General features: G+C 42.2%; 1 protein-coding gene across 1 annotated transcript; it reads left to right on the top strand.

Annotated features, from left to right (window-relative positions):
• Positions 1 to 858: 858 nt before the first annotated feature.
• On the top strand, positions 859 to 4,192 carry SCGB3A2 (secretoglobin family 3A member 2). Its single transcript, XM_006097449.3, has 3 exons — positions 859 to 982; positions 3,285 to 3,472; positions 4,054 to 4,192. The coding sequence occupies exons 1-3, from the start codon at positions 928 to 930 to the stop codon at positions 4,075 to 4,077; spliced, it is 267 nt and encodes an 88-aa protein (XP_006097511.1). The 5' UTR covers positions 859 to 927; the 3' UTR covers positions 4,078 to 4,192.
• The last annotated feature ends 13,439 nt before the right edge of the window (positions 4,193 to 17,631 follow it).

Raw genomic sequence — 17,631 nt, 5'->3', positions numbered from 1 at the left:
GCTTGAACTACCAGATGGTTCTAATAGGCATATTTCAGCAATTCATCTTGTTTATATAGATAGGGTCTGGCAAAATAAAGTTTTTCTTAGAGTTACATCTTTGGGACTGTCCTGCTGTTAATGTCCCCATTTTAGATAAGGATACTAATACTATAACGTAAAATAAAAATGTCTAATCCAAGATTGCGCAAGGAGAAAATATTGCATCCCAAGTTTTTAAAAAGGCATTTTTATTTTAGATCCTGAGCTTATTATTCCATCTGAGGGCACAAAGAAGGCACACCCTAGGGTTTCCCAAAACAACTGGAGGCACTAGCAAAGGTCAGAGATCTTGCCATAGTAGATGTGTGAGTGGAGCTGGGATGGATGGAGGTAAGTTCTACAGAAATATGGCACTAGATGTCATTAAGCTGAGTCCATATTATACCAGGCCGATGGGACCTCCAGATCGCTTCTTCAACTGGGTAGTTCACTGGTTAATGCGATTCTCCAAACTTTAAATAAGTAGAAAGGTGGAGGAACAACAGAACTTTCACTCCTCTTGTCAATGCAAAACCTTCCCTTATTTTTCAATATTCTTTCAGAAGAAGGATTCTTAGAGCTCTTTGTCTACCCCTGGCATCCGTTTTGTTTTGTAAGGGCTTCTGCAAGAGGTCCTTGAGAATGCTTTAAATTAGGGCTTTGTTTCTCATGAGAACATGAGGGAAAGACGGAAAAACCTCCCATTTGTTTAAGTGACAAACATGACCTTCATGCTCTTTTTTGCTGCAGCGAATCAAGTGGCAGCAGCTGAAATTCAGGCCCTCGGTAGGTGTATAAATATGCGTGTGTGCAAAAGCCACTGTTACACTTGCCGAAGCACGTGAGACCCCTGCCTTGGCAGATTTACTTTTTAACTCCGGGCAGAGATATCACAGGTAACCTACCATGAAGCTAGTCACTGTATTCCTGCTGGTGACCGTTGGCATTTGCAGTTACTCTGGTAAGTAGCCTGGAACGTATGATATTTATCTACTTTTCTCTTAATAGGACACAACTAGTCAGCCCAGGCTTCCAGTGGTATATGGTGGAGGGAGTTTTAGAATCACAGAATGGTAAAGTTGGAAGGGATTTCAGATGTACTCCACTTACCCCAATCTAAACCCTAGCCCAGTGGTCGGCAAACTGCGGCTCACGAGCCACATGTGCCTCTTTGGCCCCTTGAGTGTGGCTCTTCCACAAAATATCACGTGCGGGTGCGCACGTACAGTGCGATTGAAACTTCGTGGCCCATGCGCAGAAGTTGGCATTTTGTGGAAGAGCCCCACTCAAGGGGCCAAAGAGCCGCATGTGGCTCGCGAGCCGCAGTTTGCCGACCACTGCCCTAGCCCAATACCCCAGTGGCTATCTATTGAATGGCTACAACTTGTTGGGCACTGGATAAGCATTGGAAGATTCAGAGGTGGATCAGACATAAATATTGTTCTTAGGGTGCCTCTAGTGTGGCAAGGGGGAGAAGACTTCTGCAGAAGTGAGTACAGTGGTATTCAGCTAGAGCCCTGGGAGAGTGAGGGCGAACTGTTCAATGTCTGGGTCGGGTACAGAGGCTGGCTTCTTGGAGGACAGTGGGAACTGACACATTCAGTGATGGTCATTGCTCATTCAGAGAACAGAAAGCATTGCAGAGCCTTCCCCCAGAAGTATATAACTACATACAGAGAAGATACCAAAGTGTTTAAGAAGTAAAGAGATCAGTCATGAGAAACCAAGTGGCAGCTTATGAAATTTTTGGCAAATCTGTAATTTCATCAGTTTCAGCTATTTTTGTTCTTTAGTTTCCAGGGACAAACATCCATTGACAGAAGTGACCACTGAAATATGGGTGGAGGGAAATAAATATCGTTCACTGGAAGGGAATTCTGGAGGGAAAATAGGTGGTGGTAGAAGGTGAAGGTGAACAGACTCAATATTTTTATGATTTGAACGGGTACATGAAAAGGATTCCAGAGGAAAATGAACTATGGCAGGGTCTTAGCCAGCAGGAGGATATGTAATAGGAATTCTTATAAATCTGTTCATGCACAAGTATGTTTACATATCTGCACGCATTTTATAAAAATACACATATTTTTCCATTCTCTATATTTTTCTACTGACTTGTTTTCTACATGAAAGTTACATTTCTAAAACTGAAGATATAAAATGCAGTTGTCTCATATAAATGCCTTGATAGTTTCCCATTGCCCTCAGGAAACAAACAAACAAGCAAAAACAACACCTCAAACTCATTAGTATGTCATTCAAGGCTTTGACAAACCTGACCTCACCTGAATTTTGCAGCCTCACCCCCTTTATCCCTCTTCATCACACCCCACCAGAGTTCTGCACTCCAGCCATTCTGGGCAGAAGACTCGCTACACTGCACATGTACTTTCATTTTAATATCTCAGTGCCTTTGTTAATTTTGTTCTTTTAAAAATTCTGTTCCCATCTTTATCTTGTGATTCTGGCATTTTCCAAGATTCCTGCAATACTCACCCACAGCAGAATTAGTCATCCCTTCTTCTGTATTTCCATAGAGCATTGCCCATAATATGCAGCACTGTGGTGTGCACAGATCTATATTGTCCACCAGACAATGTGAGCTCTCAGAATGGAGTGTTCTTATCTTATGCATCTATGTAGCCACACCAACTGGTACAGAGTCATTGTTCAATGATGTTTACAGCATTGAGTTAAATTGGTTGGGAACAGTTTCCTGGGCTGTGGTTGGATCCATTCCTGGCCCCAAGTGGAGTTTGCTTATGGCATTTCAATTCACATGTAAAGTACACCCCTATTCAGTCAATCACTAGTATTGTTTAAGTGCTTACTACCTGCCAAGGTGCAGTACGGTGAGCTAGGATGGGGTGCAGTAGTGAGTAAAACGTAAGTTCCTTTCCTCATGGAGCCTACATTCTAGTGAGAGGAGGGAGGCAAAACAAAAAGATTTAATATTCTAGGTAGTGGTAAGAAAAAATAAAGATAGAGGGTGACAGGCGTGCCATTTTTGATACCTCTCTAAGAATGTAACTTTTGAGGAGAGACCAAATAATGTGAGGAAAGACCAAATAATGTAGCTATCTCAGGAAAGAAAGTTCTAGGGAACTGGGACAGCAGGTGCAAAGGCCCCAAGGCAGGAGTTTTCATGGGCAGTCAAGATGAGCATGGCTGGAATGGAGCCGTGATGGACAGAGTGGAACGTGGTGAGATCATAGACAGGAGCAGATGCTCCTCTTTCACTCAGTTTCCCTTTTGCTCTGCAGCTACCGCCTTCCTCCTCAGCAGTGTCAAGGATGCTGTACCTTTACCTCTGGATGCCATCCCCCTTCTGGGTCCATTAAAGCTTCTACTGCAGACTCTGGGCATTTCTGTTGAGCACCTCGTAGAAGGGCTAAGGAAGTGTGTGAACGAGCTGGGCCCAGAGGCCTCTGAGTCCGTGAAGAAACTGCTGGTAACTACAGCTTGTGGAGTAGTTTGTCACAGGCAGGGCTCACCTACCCTGAATGCTTACGTGGCTCCTACCTCACCCCATTCACACTTGTGAATGTGTATTTCCCCCTTACTGATGGCTCATATAAAGTTTGCATGTTCAGTAATCTTGAGAAAAGTGCAGTATCTACATTTCCAGTAGTAATATGTGAATAACAGAGACCTGTGGGTTTAAAGAAAAAAATGTTAATGTATAAATTGATTTTAGAGAGAGAGGAAGAGGAAAAAAGAAAGAGAGAGAAAGAAACATCAATTTGTTGTTTTACTTATTGATGCATTCATTGGTTGATTCTAACATGCACCCTGACTGGGGTTCGAACCCACAAACTTGTTATATTTTACCAACTGAACTTCCTGACCGGGGCAAGACCTATTCTCTAGTTGTGACTTTGCCATTTACCAGCTCTGTGATCGGACTTAACCACTTTGAGACTTTGATTACCTGTCAGTAAAATGGTGGCTAAATAGGAGTGACTATTTTTGGGAATGTGCTAATTACATGTAACCTGCTCTTATTTTTATTACTGTCGTTCTACCTTTCAGGAGGCCCTTTCACATTTGCTGTGATGACAGGATAAAGCGAGAATGGCAGGAGGAGGATGGTCTCCTCCTCCCTGGCTGAAACTCATTCCATCCTAAAATGTAGTGACTCCTGGAAAGAATGAATAAAGCAATGACTAGATTTCAGTGTGTCTTATTTTTTTTTTCTGGGGCCTCTGTTCAGAAGGGCCTTAACTAGATAACCTTTCCCTTGGGTCATAGACTCTAGAGAGCCTGTTGTTCTAAAGGTAACTCACCTTTCCAATGAGACATGATTCCTTATCTCTAAGGTAAACATCTCCATTGTCTTTTCTCTGATAGTGTTTCCTGACCCCTTACACTCCTATCCCCCTACTTCTAAAGAAACTTTAAAGCATGAAATGAAAAAGCATTTTCAGAGTATTGTCTGACAAGTCTAGGGCCTCACAAAGCTCATTGGTTTGGAGTCTACACCGCTAGAATGTGAATCTCTATTAAGTTTGTAGTTACGGTAGGACCACTCCAAAGCTTCACTGACCCTCCCACCAAGTTAGGCCTTTACTACATCAGCCTTTGGCAAACGAGTTCTAACCTATCCTTCCCCACCCCCCATGATAACATCTATAACGATGCCAGCATTTTCTTTTCAAGACATAATTTTGGTTCTATATGACCACCTATAAAATAGACTTCAAGCTCCTTAGCATGGCATGCAAGGCCCTTCATGATCTCATCAATATCCCTTTCTTCACATGGACTCCAGTCCCAGCCATGCTGAAAAGATAGCCAAATCTCTTTGCTGTTAACACTTTTATGCCTTAATGAAAAATCAAGTTTTTTCCCCTACCCAAAATGTCTGCCGTAGTCTGCCTTCAGACTTGATCTAGTGCCAGCTTTGGGGCTGTTTGCCCTCGAATTCATTCCCCACTCTTCCTCTACTCTGCTCTGGGTGGGGGGAAGACAGAGGGCATGAGGCTGAACCCTGCAGGTTGACTTTCTCAGGTTCCAAGGTCAGCTGACTCTGGGCCTCTGCTCTGCCCCTGGGAGTCCCAGGCAGGAGATAGGTGGTTGGAAAAGGGGAAAGCCAGAATGTGGCCTCCTGTCCCTCTCTATTTGGAAGAAGTCTCTGGAAGTGCCTGTACCATGTCTGAGCTGATAGGTCCTTCTGGATAGGTTTGCCTTGGTTCTAGCCTTTGTCAGTTGACTGTAGTTCCTGGCTCTGGTTATAACCCCTCTTTCCTTTCTTCTCAGCTGAGTTGGTAGTGACTTCCTCCTGTTACCAGTTCCTAGGTTATATCACCATCACCTATTTGACTTTTTAGGTCAGTGATGGCGAACCTTTTGAGCTCGGTGTGTCAGCATTTTGAAAAACCCTAACTTAACTCTGGTGCCGTGTCACATATAGAAATTTTTTGATATTTGCAACCATAGCAAAACAAAGAATTATATTTTTGACATTTATTTTATATATTTAAATGCCATTTAACAGAGAAAAATCAACCAAAAAAAATGAGTTCGTGTGTCACCTCTGACACGCGTGTCATAGGTTCGCCATCACTGTTTTAGGTCTTCAGTCATTCATTGAATTAGTAAGTTCTCCTTCTCAACATAAAAATAACAAAAGGAAACCCTATACAGACTGAAAAAGCAGTGAAGTGAAAAACAGGACTTTAGGCTCGCACAGGTTTATGTTCAAGTTCAGGCGCTAGGCTTGCACAGATTTATGTTCAAGTTCAGGCGCTAGGCTTGCACAAATTAGCAATCTGAGTGATCTTGGACAGGTCCCGATTGCCCCTGAGGGCTTCTCCACATCCCTCTGCTCCTGAGGGGCCATCGAGGCAGCAGCAGCCACTTGCACCCGCTGCTGGCGCTGGCCCCAATCACTCCACACCGTCAGTGGGTGCGAGCAAGGGAGCAGTAGCGGCAGGAGCAGGGCTGCTGGCCGAAGGGACTAGGTCCACAGCGGGAGGGGCCCGGCAGGGGCACGGAGGATGGGCCGAGACCTGCCCCTGTGCCCACCATAGCCTCACGGCCCACAGTTCCTTTCAAGGTGCACTGGGCCCTTAGTTTAATAATATAGCTTTTTCTCAGAATGAGATGGGATATAGTAGAGTAACTTGATTTAATTTGAATTATTTTTTAATAGAAGTACTCTTTTTGCTCAGCATCTCTGTAACATGAAAAATGTAAATTTCCTTTAGGACTGATGCCTTGGTAGGAACTTTGGGATTGGGGACAGCTGTGGATTGTCTTCAGGGTGTTATTCACAAAGGGGTGCTGTGTTGAAGGCTACACAAACCTGATTGAGTTCCCACTCAGCCTATACTAGCTCATGTATCTTCATGTCAGTTATCTCTCCTGAGCCTCATTCTCCTCCCTCACCTGTTATATAAAGAAAATAATGCCTGACCAGCGTATTTTAATTTTATTGCAGTTATGGCATTATGGTGAGATAATGTGAAGCGTTCATGAAAGAAAAACACTCTGTAAATGCAAGAGATTCTTAATCTTCAAAAACAGGCTGTAGAGAGGGGTCTTACCGGAGGACAGGAAGAAAAGGCAGCAAAGGGTATAAAGAGGAAACATGTATTGAAATCTTCAAAATCTCTCTATTACGCTGGAGATCTCGGACAGTTACTTCTTAGTGGTGCATCAAATCCAGGACTGATTTGGCACCTGTTTCTTTTGGTGTGTTGTTGTTGTTTTGTTTTTACTACCATCTTGGAAGAGTAATTTTAAATTGTACAACAAAGAGGTGAATATAAAGACAGAGAAACTCTGATAGGACATGTTTTTTAAACCTAGGTAATATGATTACTACAGTTACAGTAAATGTATTTCCGAGGCACAGTTAGGCACTCAGTATATGAAAAGGAATTTGGGGGATTTTTGTTAGGGAAAAACAGTCTGTCTGTCAGAACTTAATAGAGTAGAAATCTTAAGTGATTTTGCTTACGTGGAACTAATAGTTGAAATTAGCATAGTCTCAAAACAATCAATGAAATAAAAAGGGAATCTATGGAATGGGAGAAAATATTTGTAAATAATATATCTGATAAGGGATTAGTATCCAAAATACGTAAGAAACTCATACAGTTCAATAACAAAACAACTTAATTTAAAAAAGGGCAAAGGACCTGAATGGACACTTTTCCAAAGAAGACATACAAATAGTCAACAGATATGTGATAATGTGCTCAACATCACTATTTATCAGGGAAATGCAAATCAGAATCACAGTGTTTATCAGCTTACACCTGTTAGAATGATTGTTATCAGAAGACAGGAAATAAGTGCTGGCAAGGATGTGGAGAAAAGGGGACACTTGTGCACTGTTGGTGGGAGTGTAAATTGCTGCAGGCATTATGGAGGCTCCTCAAAAAATTTAAAAATAGAGCTACTATATGACCCAGCAATCCTACTTCTGGGTATGTATCCAAAAGAAATTAAAATCACTATCATGAAGAGATATCTGCACCCCCATGTTCACTGCAACCATAGCCAAACCATGAAAACAACCTAAGTGTCCATTGATGGGTAAATGGATAAAAAAATGATATATATATATGTAATTCAGCTTTAACAAAGATGAAAATCCTGTCATTTGTGACATATGGATAAATCTTGGAGGGCATTATGCTAAGTGAAATAAGTCAGACAGAAAAAAGAAATACTGTATGGTTGCATTTATATGTGGAATCTAAACAGATTGGAACTTGTTAAGACAGAGAGTAGATTGGCAGTAGGTTGCCTGAGACGGAGGGTTGTGTGTGGAAGGAAATAGGTGAAAGTGGCCAAATGGTAAAAACTTTCAGGTATAAGATCAATATAAGGTATATTTTGTAATCTAATATGCAACATGGTGACTATAATTAACAATGCTATATTATGTACTTGAAAGTTGCTAAGAGAGTAGATTTTAAAAGTTCTCACCACAAAAAGTAATGGCAACTATTTGAGTAATGGCTTTGTTAACTAACCCTATTGTAGTAAATATTTAGCAATATACAGCATACATATAGCAAGTCATCACTTTTATACTTTAAACTTGCACATCGTTATATGTCAGTTACATCTCAATAAAGCTGCAGGGTGGATTGGCACAGTCTCTGGAAAATGCAGTGTGTGGGTTGTCTGAATTGGTTGTAGAAAGTAATAGGCATTTTTCATTATTTTGTAGGTGTTCACTCTTTGTTTAGTCATTTATGTTATTAAAGGGTCTTTGTGTTGCATGAAAACCTATCGTGGCTGTGTAAAAAGAGGAAGACAAACAAAATATTGGACATACACTGGAGTTGCTTTCAGATTCAAAGTTCTGGGGAGGACAGGACTCAGGAGGACAGCTCTTGAGAACTCAGTAGCAGAAGCATGTAGATCTTTTATTCTGGACTAGAGCGCAGCCTTAATTGTCATCATGCTCTATGAATTCAGTCTGGTCTTACTGTGCAGGTTAAATAATTCTGGGAGAATCTTTCTGGCTCAGCTGGGTCAGGTTTTGCAATGGTCTGATCCTCTGTGACTAATTGGCAAGAACCACGGCAGTGGCCACTGAGGAGCCACCTCTGTGTCATGAGGTGATAGAAGCAGTGACAGGGCTGCACTAAGACTTTTCAGTCTTCCATCCGCACACTGTGCTCCTCTATGAGAATAATAAAGCCTCTGTGCAACAGCAATAACCTCATTCTTTTTTTTTAATAAGTCAGTTTTTCATTTACTAGCCCAGGAGAGTGGGCTCAAATATTTTTGAAAGACTTTCCAAAAAGCATATATAAAACTTTGATCTCTGAAACTTCATGCATTTTGAGGGGTTAAGAAAGTATTCTTTGGAGTCAGATTAAAATCTTTTTATCATTTACTGATCTGTGATTTGGGACTTGTTACTTTATCTGGGTTTTTAGTTTCCTTATTTTGGACCATTCTTTGGTTATTCTTGCTAATAATCATTCTCATATTACTTAGTATTTTTGCAGCATTGAAACTTTCAACATGCTTAGGGAAAATTAGTACTGCCAATAAAAATGTTCTCAATGAACTAGAATGTGAACCCAAAGAGGACACATTTATTCTGGCTTCTAGAAGCAAAAATGCAGAGTCAGGGTGTTCAAAATTAGCTGCATTTGGTGAAAGCCAGGGCCTGAATCTTTAGGAGATGCTAGGAGGTCCTTCAGGATGTGTGGAGCAGAAGAACTGGAAGATCAGGACTTGGCTGCTCTTGGATTATTCAGGGAGCCATGGAGGTGTGTCCTTAGAAACACAAGCCAGAGAGAGGAAAACTTACCAGTTACAGAGGGTTTAGGATTTAAGAAGAATACAAAGATCTTTTCATCTTTTAGATGTTTATGCCTCTGCACTTTAGCATGTGAAATGATTTATAGCGAAATTAACTATAATACATATTTGAGGAAATAGGCAGCAACAACAAAAACAAAATACAAGATAGGAAGAATGAGTAACAGGGAAGAAGTGCAAATTCACATAGGTTAGACATAGGCGTACACTGAGTCATCAGTTTCACTTTGAGCTTCCAGCTAGAGAGGAAAATAAGAAACAGATCAAGTTATATAAATATTATAATCAGAAAGGAGACAATCCTTAGGAAAGGCAATTTGTTTTTTCCTCAAAATTCTAAAATTCTTTTCCCAGAAGACTTCGTAGAGGGGTTATTGAGTGATGTCATGCCCAACTTCAGTTTTTCTCATCAGTTGCATGTGAATTACCTATTAAATTTACTTTCTCCAAGGCATGAGCGAGGCACTTTTAGACATAACTTTTGATATGATGAGGCAATTATCATACAAATGAAACTTTTAAAACTACTGATTAAATGCACAGTCACTGGGATTTAAAGAGGTACACCTAATGAATCCATCCAAAATTTAATCTCTGCTCTAGAGGCTTTCTTCTCTCAGATTCCAGTTTTTCTATGTCCCTAGATTGAGCCATTTCTCCTTGCCCATTAGGGCCCATTGAATCTAGTCAAAGCTTTCTCGGTACAGCTAAAAAAGAAATTCCTGAATTGAGATGTGGGACAATTAAGCCCCTCACATTTTTAATATTAATAAGAAGGAAAGGGAGGCTCAAGGACAGGTGACTCCCCCTCGGGCACATAATCAGTAAGCAGCCAAGTTAGAAGTTGATTTGCTTCTCCTCTATGCCTTTTGCTCATCTTAACTCCATGTTGTCTGTCTATTGGACTGCTTCGTACATTGAATCTCTAGAAGGGCACTCCCAAGGATTCGGCTGGTGGGTACTCATGAGTGGAGGTATGTAACAGCAGTCTGAGTGAAGGCAAAGGGCTAGGACACCTGCAACAAGAGGTAGGTTGTTCCTTGGAAGATGGGAATGGGAACATGCAAACGTGAGTGTTTTTAGGAGCTTAGCTGCCTTTGGGGTGAGAGTCAGAAGTGTCAGAGTGGCGTGTGTCTTGATTCCAATGCCCAAGCCTGATTTCTACCCTTCAAAGCTTATGGAAGAAAAGGGTGGACTAAGTTCAGGAGTAATATGACAGTGGCTTTCTGAGCTTACACTAATCACACCCAAGTTGTGAAATGGAGCTTGTGGGGAAGAGGTGATTTGCCAATCAGATACGGAATGGAAGTTGGGAAAGGCCATACTTTCTGGAGATGCCAGTAAGGTAACTCAACTAACCAAAGGTGTAGTGGTTTCTTTCTGTGGGCACTTGAGGCATGTGTCAGGTGAAATAGCTTAGTCGCTGTTTCCTCTGCTTTCTCCTACGCTATAGTAGCACTAGGGCTTAGTGAGAAGGCACAGACTCTGCAATCAGGCTGCTTGAGTCAACTCCTTCCCTCCTCCCTTATAAACTGGCCCCTCCATGAATCTCCCTGAGCCGTGGTTTTCTTATTTATAAAATTTAGGGCTAACGATACCTACTTTAAATAGGGACGGTAGCATTAATTTAGGTAGCACATAAATAGCACTCACCTTAATGCCTGAAACAGAGTAAGTCCTCAGTTTGTGCTAGATGCTGATATAATTACTTTTCCAGTGCTATATTTCTGTTTTTGTATTTCATTATCCATTTCAGGAGACAACTGTTTTCAATAAGAAAACAGCAAATATTTCTTGATTCCTCAAACCATATTGTTTGTACATAAATCTGACTGTGTGGGATTGGAGAGATTGCTAGTCCTTCCTCCTGGAACTAGGTTCAGAAAATATTACCCTTCTTGTGGGTGACTAATAGTATGATTACATGGGCCCTTAGATTTTAGTACGTATAATCCCCCCAGTTCATAGGCTGGATGTGCACAAAACAAGTTCCTAGCAAAGTGTGACAGGAACTAGGTCTCCTAACTCCTAGTGCTTACTTGTTTCACCCCACAATTGTGCCTCCTCCCTTAATCCTTATGTCATTATCTTCTTTAAGATGATAAAAAAAATCTCTTTAAAATTAATCTTTAAAAACTCCAGCAAGATCAAAGTAAAAACAAAAATAATACACGTTTTCTGTTTATAGGTAGGCATGGATGTCCAAATTCATGAAATAAAATCAGACCCTTTTTTCTCTGTCCCATATATTACTATTTCAGTTGTAAATTGTAAGTTAAAATCACCTGGGAGGTCACATTGATGAATATTCTCAATTATCATTAAGTTCCAAAAATCCTCTTGAAAATAATGGGGGGAAAAAAGAATTAAAAATTAGACTAAACAGAAATGCTAGAAAGATCACTAGGGCATCTTATAATGTTTTAGCCATACTTTTTTCCAGATTTTCCTATTTCTGAAAGAAATAGAATCTAAGATTTATATAATAGTTCATAGTTGAAAAGCCATTTATGCATAATTATCTCTTTAAATATACAAACAAATCTATTAATTAGGTGTCTATTCATATATATACTTCATACATACATACACTTTTATGTATTTGCTCAGTACTATATCTCCAACACCTAGAACAATGCCTGGCATAGTATAAATTAATAAATATTTATTGAATGGAAAAAATGAATGATTTTTATCTTTTACATATAAAAAACTTCTGAAGCTCAAAGAAATTAAACACCCTGTCCAAAATTAAACACCATTGGTGAACTGCAAAGCCAAGTGTAAAGCTCATATATCCAGAATCATTAATTAATGCCAGAATCACTATAGTCACAAGGTTTGGGTATGGGATAGCTGCTGAGAAGGTGAAGGATGACTTAAATGTGATCTTTGAGTAGGTTACAGTCTAGGAGAGAAAACACACATTGAGATATAAGTAATTTTAAAAAGGGGGTTGGGGAGGAGAGGAGGAACTCTCTTAGGAAGGATTCTACAAAGCATTAGGAAATCCCAGAGTATGAATACCTGAGTTTTTACATTGTAGATGTCTGTGGTGTCTCCAGAGAGCTTGTCTTTGAATTGGGCTTTAGGAAATTATTAGACTTATCAGATGAAGAGAATGGAGTTGGGGTTGGGGGCCCACATTGCTGTCAGAGAGACAAGCCTATGCAAAGATATTGGTAGTTTATACAAATACTAGAGACCCGGTGAATGGATTTGTGCACTGGTGGGGTCCCTCGGCCTGGCCTGCGGGGATCGTGTGAAACTGGCTTCCTGACATCCCCTGAGGGGTCCCGGATTGTGAGAGGGTAGTTCTTGGATGACGCACCTCGGAATTGGGCTCCCTCCTCTCTGGTTCCAGGTGCATCACCCGAGAACTACAGCTGCCAAGTCACCGCAGCTCGGCAGCTCCTGCACTGAGTGTCTGCCCCCTGGTGGTCATTGCGCATCATAGCTACTGGTTGAACGGTCGGATAGTCGCTTAGGTTTTATTTATATAGACTAGAGGCTCAGTGCACAAAATTCGTACATGGGTGGGGTCCCTAGGCCTTGCCGGCGATCAGGGCCAATCAGGTTCCCTGCCTCCCCGCCTCCTCCTTCCCTCACTGCCTGCGCACCACCACCACGCAGTTCCCCGCCTTCCCCCCCACCTCCTTCCTTCACCGCCTGTGTCCACCACCACCAACCTCCAATTCTCTGTCCCAGCCCTGGCTCCAGCCCCAATCAGGCAATTAGGACCTGCCAGCGAGAGGGAGGGACGGGTATGTTGGCAGGCAGGCCCCATTGGCGATTGGGGCCTGTGGGCTGGGGGCAGCTTCTGCGTTGAGCGTCTGCCACCTGGTGGTCAGTGCATGTCATAGCACTGGTCGTTCTGGTCATTCCGTCATAATGGTTGCTTAGGCTTTTATATTTATACTAGAGGCCCAGTGCACAAAAATTTGTGCACTCAGGGAGGTCCCTCAGCCTGGCCTGTGCCCTCTTGCAGTCTGGGACCCCTCGGGGGATGTCTACCTGCTGGCTTAGGCCTGCTCCCCAGGGGATTGGGCCTAAGCTGGCAGTCAGACATCACTCTGGCAGCCCAGGAGCCCTTGAGGGATGTCCACTTGCCAGCGGGGAGCAGGCCTAAGCTGCAGTCGGACATCCTTAGCGCTGCTGAGGAGGCGGGAGAGGCTCCGCCATCACTGCTGTGCTGGCAGCCGTCAGCCTGGCTTGTGGCTGCGCAGAGCTCCCCATGTGAGAGCGCCCTGACCACCAGGGGGCAGCTTCTGCATTGAGCGTCTGCCCCCTGGTGGTCAGTGTGTGTCATAGTGACCAGTCATTCCTAGTAGTTCTGCTGTTAGAGTCAATTTGCATATTACCCTTTTATTATATGCCTGGTGCATGGGTGGGGGCTGGCTGGTTTGTCCTAAAGGGTGTCCTGGATCAAGGTGGGGGACCCACTGGGGTGCCTGGCCAGCCTGGGTGAGGGGCTGAGGGCCGTTTTCAGACTGGCCACACTCCCTTCAGGGTGGGGGTCCCTGCTGGAGTGCCTGGCCAGCCTGGGTGAGGGGCTGAGGGCTGTTTGCAGGCTGGCCACGGCCCCCAGTCACCCAAGCTCCCAGTGGAGGCTGGCTGGAAGCAGGTATCTGGGGTTTATTTATCTTCTATAATTGAAACTTTGCCTTTAGTGGAGACCACAGCTGGCCAGGGCAGGCGGGAAGCTTGGCTTCCTCCATCACCAGGACAACCAAGCCTCCTGCTAGCTCCAGCTCCGTGGCTGCTGGCCACCATTTTGGTTGGGTTAATTTGCATACAGTTGCTCTGATTGGCTGGTGGGCGTGGCTTGGGGCATAGCGAAGGTACAGTCAATTTGCATGTTTCTCTTTTATTAGATTAGATATATATAGATGACCTGCTCTGAAACAGGAATCATTTGTCATTAGGGCATTAGGGCATTGGGGCTTGGCTTTAGGAGTGAGAAAGATGATTGAAGGATATATTAGCATCATGGAAGGACCTCTAACATCAGCTGAATGATTTTGTAGGCAAAGGAAATTCATGAAAGGGGTTTAAGCACAGCAGTGATAGAACCAAATATGTGATTTTGTTCTGTTACTCTCGTAGTAGATTAATGAAGGATTGGAGTGACTGTGGACAGAAACAGGGAAACAAATTGCAAATCTAACTGGAAGATTGTAAGAGATGATGAAAGACTTAACTAGGCCAACAATTCAGAGTTAAAGAAAAGGAATGGCATGGGGGGAAATGTCATAGGTAGAATTTTCAGAATGGGATGAAATTGGCGATGAGCAGGAAGGATCCCAGAAGACCCTGAGGTTTCTGGATTTTGGGTGAGAGGGGATGTGACAGAGATGAGGAACATGGGAGGGAGTACAAGTATGTAACTGAGACAGTGGTCTTGTATTTAGATCAGTTGAATTTGAGGTGTTGATGAAAAATCTAGGTGGGGTTTTGTAGCAAACAATTCATCTTGTTAGTCTCTAGCCTAGGAAAAAGAGTGCAATAGATGTCTGAATTTGGAACTCATTAGATTATAAATAATATTCCCAGTGTGGAAGCTGTGATGTGAAACACCAGACAGATTACATTTGGAGTTTTGAGGGGCAATGATGCTTAAGGGGCAGATGCATGAAGAAAAATCAAAGAGAAGAATGACTAGAGGTAGGGAGAGAACCAGGAAAAATGTGTCATGGAAACCCAGGGGATGGGGGGAAATTCACAAGAATTGAAGGCTTCTCAAAGGTGACCAGAATCCAGTTTGCATACCTCTAAGGCAGTGGTTCTCAACCTTCCTAATGCTGCGACCCTTTAATACAGTTCCTCATGTTGTGGTGACCCCCAATTTCATTGTTACAAATTGAACATAATTAAAGCATAGTGATTAATCACAAAAACAATATGTAATTATATATGTGTTTTCTGATGGTCTTAGGCGACCCCTGTGAAAGGGTCGTTCGACCCCCAAAGGGGTCGCGACCCACAGGTTGAGAACCGCTGCTCTAAGGTAATCCAGAAGGCAGCATAGGGAACAAGTGGAGGGAGTGAGCTGGTCTATTCACTGTCCTAAAAGCGTATATCTAGCCCTAACTGGTTTGGCTCAGTGGATAGAGCATCGGCCTGTGGACTGAAGAGTCCCAGGTTCGATTCCGGTCAAGGGCATGTACCTGGGTTGCAGGCACATCCCCAGTAGGACGTGTGCAGGAGGCAGCTGATCGATGTTTCTCTCTCATCGATGTTTCTAACTCTCTATTCCTCTCCCTTCCTCTCTGTAAAAAATCAATTAAATATATTTTTTTAAAAAGCATATATCTAGCATTTATTATGTGCCTGATATACTACTTAGGCATCAGAGATATTAGAGTAAATAAAGCACTGTTTTCACTTTATGAAGTTTCACCATTCCTGTCATTCTCTCTAATCAAATCTCTTTGAGTCCTTTAAGGCCCAGATTTCTCACCTTTACCATAAACACTCCCCTAAGCATGCTGGCCCCAGTAAAGGTTCCTTTCTCTAGATATTACCTGCAATATTTGGCTGACATTTATATTATTTAGCATTTTAATTATCATTGCATTTGCTCATGTCATCTCACCATAACAACTGCAAATTATTTGAGGAGAAGGGTTTTATAGTTTAGATTTTTCCTTCACAATTACTGCCCCTACTTTTCTGTATTAAGTGCTTAGAAATACTTCTGAATGATCTCCTCCCATTCTCCATTCCCCTTTATACTTATGGTCTTCTTAGACAGGGAAAAGTCCTGTGCTATAGCAATGAGCGAGATTAATCTGATCCCTACTTTCACATTAAAAATATTTGATATTTTATATTAAAAATAAATTATTTGAGATGATAATATATGTTAAATGACACTATGACAAGGTAAAGTAATAGAGAAAAACCAGGAAATGAAAGAAGACAGTGTGAACAAGAGTGGTTATCGAATAGTTTTCTGAGGAGGTGACTTTTAGATGAGCTCAGGGCGAAGAACTAGCCATGAGAAAAGCAGAAATGAAAGCAAGGACAGAGGGCCTAAAATGTTTTTCAGTTCCAGGAACAAAAAGAACATTATTTACTTAGAATATAATGAAAGAAAAAGATAGTAGAAGATAAGGTACTGTTGCTGTACCCAGAGCTGGCTGTGATCCTTTAGTATTTCAGATAATCAACTTTCAGGGTTAACAGAGAAAAAATGCTATTTTATATCTAGGGAATTCCTCAGGGGAGGAATAAAAAGAACTATTATTGTTCCAACCCCTTGCATTGCTTATTGTTGTGATTCATAACAATATGAAATCAACTGGGCTTTAATCTGTACTTAGTACATAATGGGTGTTACTCTCATTGTTTGTCAGTTTTATCCTTGTTTACATTAATAATCATGGGGACACAACATTTGCAAAAGCAGCCACAATAGAAATAATAACAATGAAAAATACACATGTGTAAGTTTCAACATTCTTGCATGATGATTGTATGTAGACTCCTGCCCATCTACATAGTAATATATTGACTTAAGCAATTCAGAGATTATAAAATACTAACCCTGATTACTTCACTACAGAAGTAATTCGCAGTCAGTTATTAGTCATAGACCACTTTCAGAAGCTAATAAAAGTTAGAAGCAATTTTCCTGGAAAAAATGCAAATAGTCACATTTACACAAAATATGAATAAAAATTTAAAGGCTATTTAACAACCAGCCATGTAACTCAGAATATCTAATCAAGGGCTGTCAACATTTATTGTACTAGAGGCCCGGTGCACAAAATTTGTGCACTAGAGGGGTGGGGGTTGGTCCCTCAGTCCGGCCTGCGCCCTCTCACAGTCCGGGACCCCTCAAAGGATGTCTGACAAGTGGACATCCCTCTCGCAGTCGGGGGCTCTTGCAGTCCAAGACCCCTTCTTACTGCCCCCCTGAAGCGGAGGCGGGAGAGGCTCCCGCCACCACCACTGCGCTATGCTCGCCAGCCGTGAGCCTGTCTTCTGGCTGAGCTGCACTCCCCCTGTGGGAGCATAGTGACCACCAGGGGGCAGTTTCTGTGTTGAGCTTCTGCATTCTGGTTGTCAGTGCGCATCATAGCGACCAGTCATTCTGCCTGTCATTCCGCAGGTTGGTCGTTTTGCATATTAGGGTTTTATTATATCGGATATCAGAATCACCTGAAAGCTTGTTAGAAAGCATATCCTTAGCTTTGTCCCAGGAAGGTACAAGGTGAAATGGAGGAACTTGCATTTTGTGTAAGTTCTCCAGGGAATTCTAAAGCAGTTAGATAATAGATCAGTTTTCCCAAACTTTGCTTAGGGGTC

The sequence above is a fragment of the Myotis lucifugus genome, unplaced genomic scaffold, assembly GCF_000147115.1.
Source record: "Myotis lucifugus unplaced genomic scaffold, Myoluc2.0 scaffold_202, whole genome shotgun sequence".
In the NCBI taxonomy this organism is placed as follows: Eukaryota; Metazoa; Chordata; class Mammalia; order Chiroptera; family Vespertilionidae; genus Myotis; species Myotis lucifugus.
The sequence above is the reverse complement of the archived record's forward strand: the minus strand, read 5'-3'. Positions and strand labels throughout refer to the sequence as shown.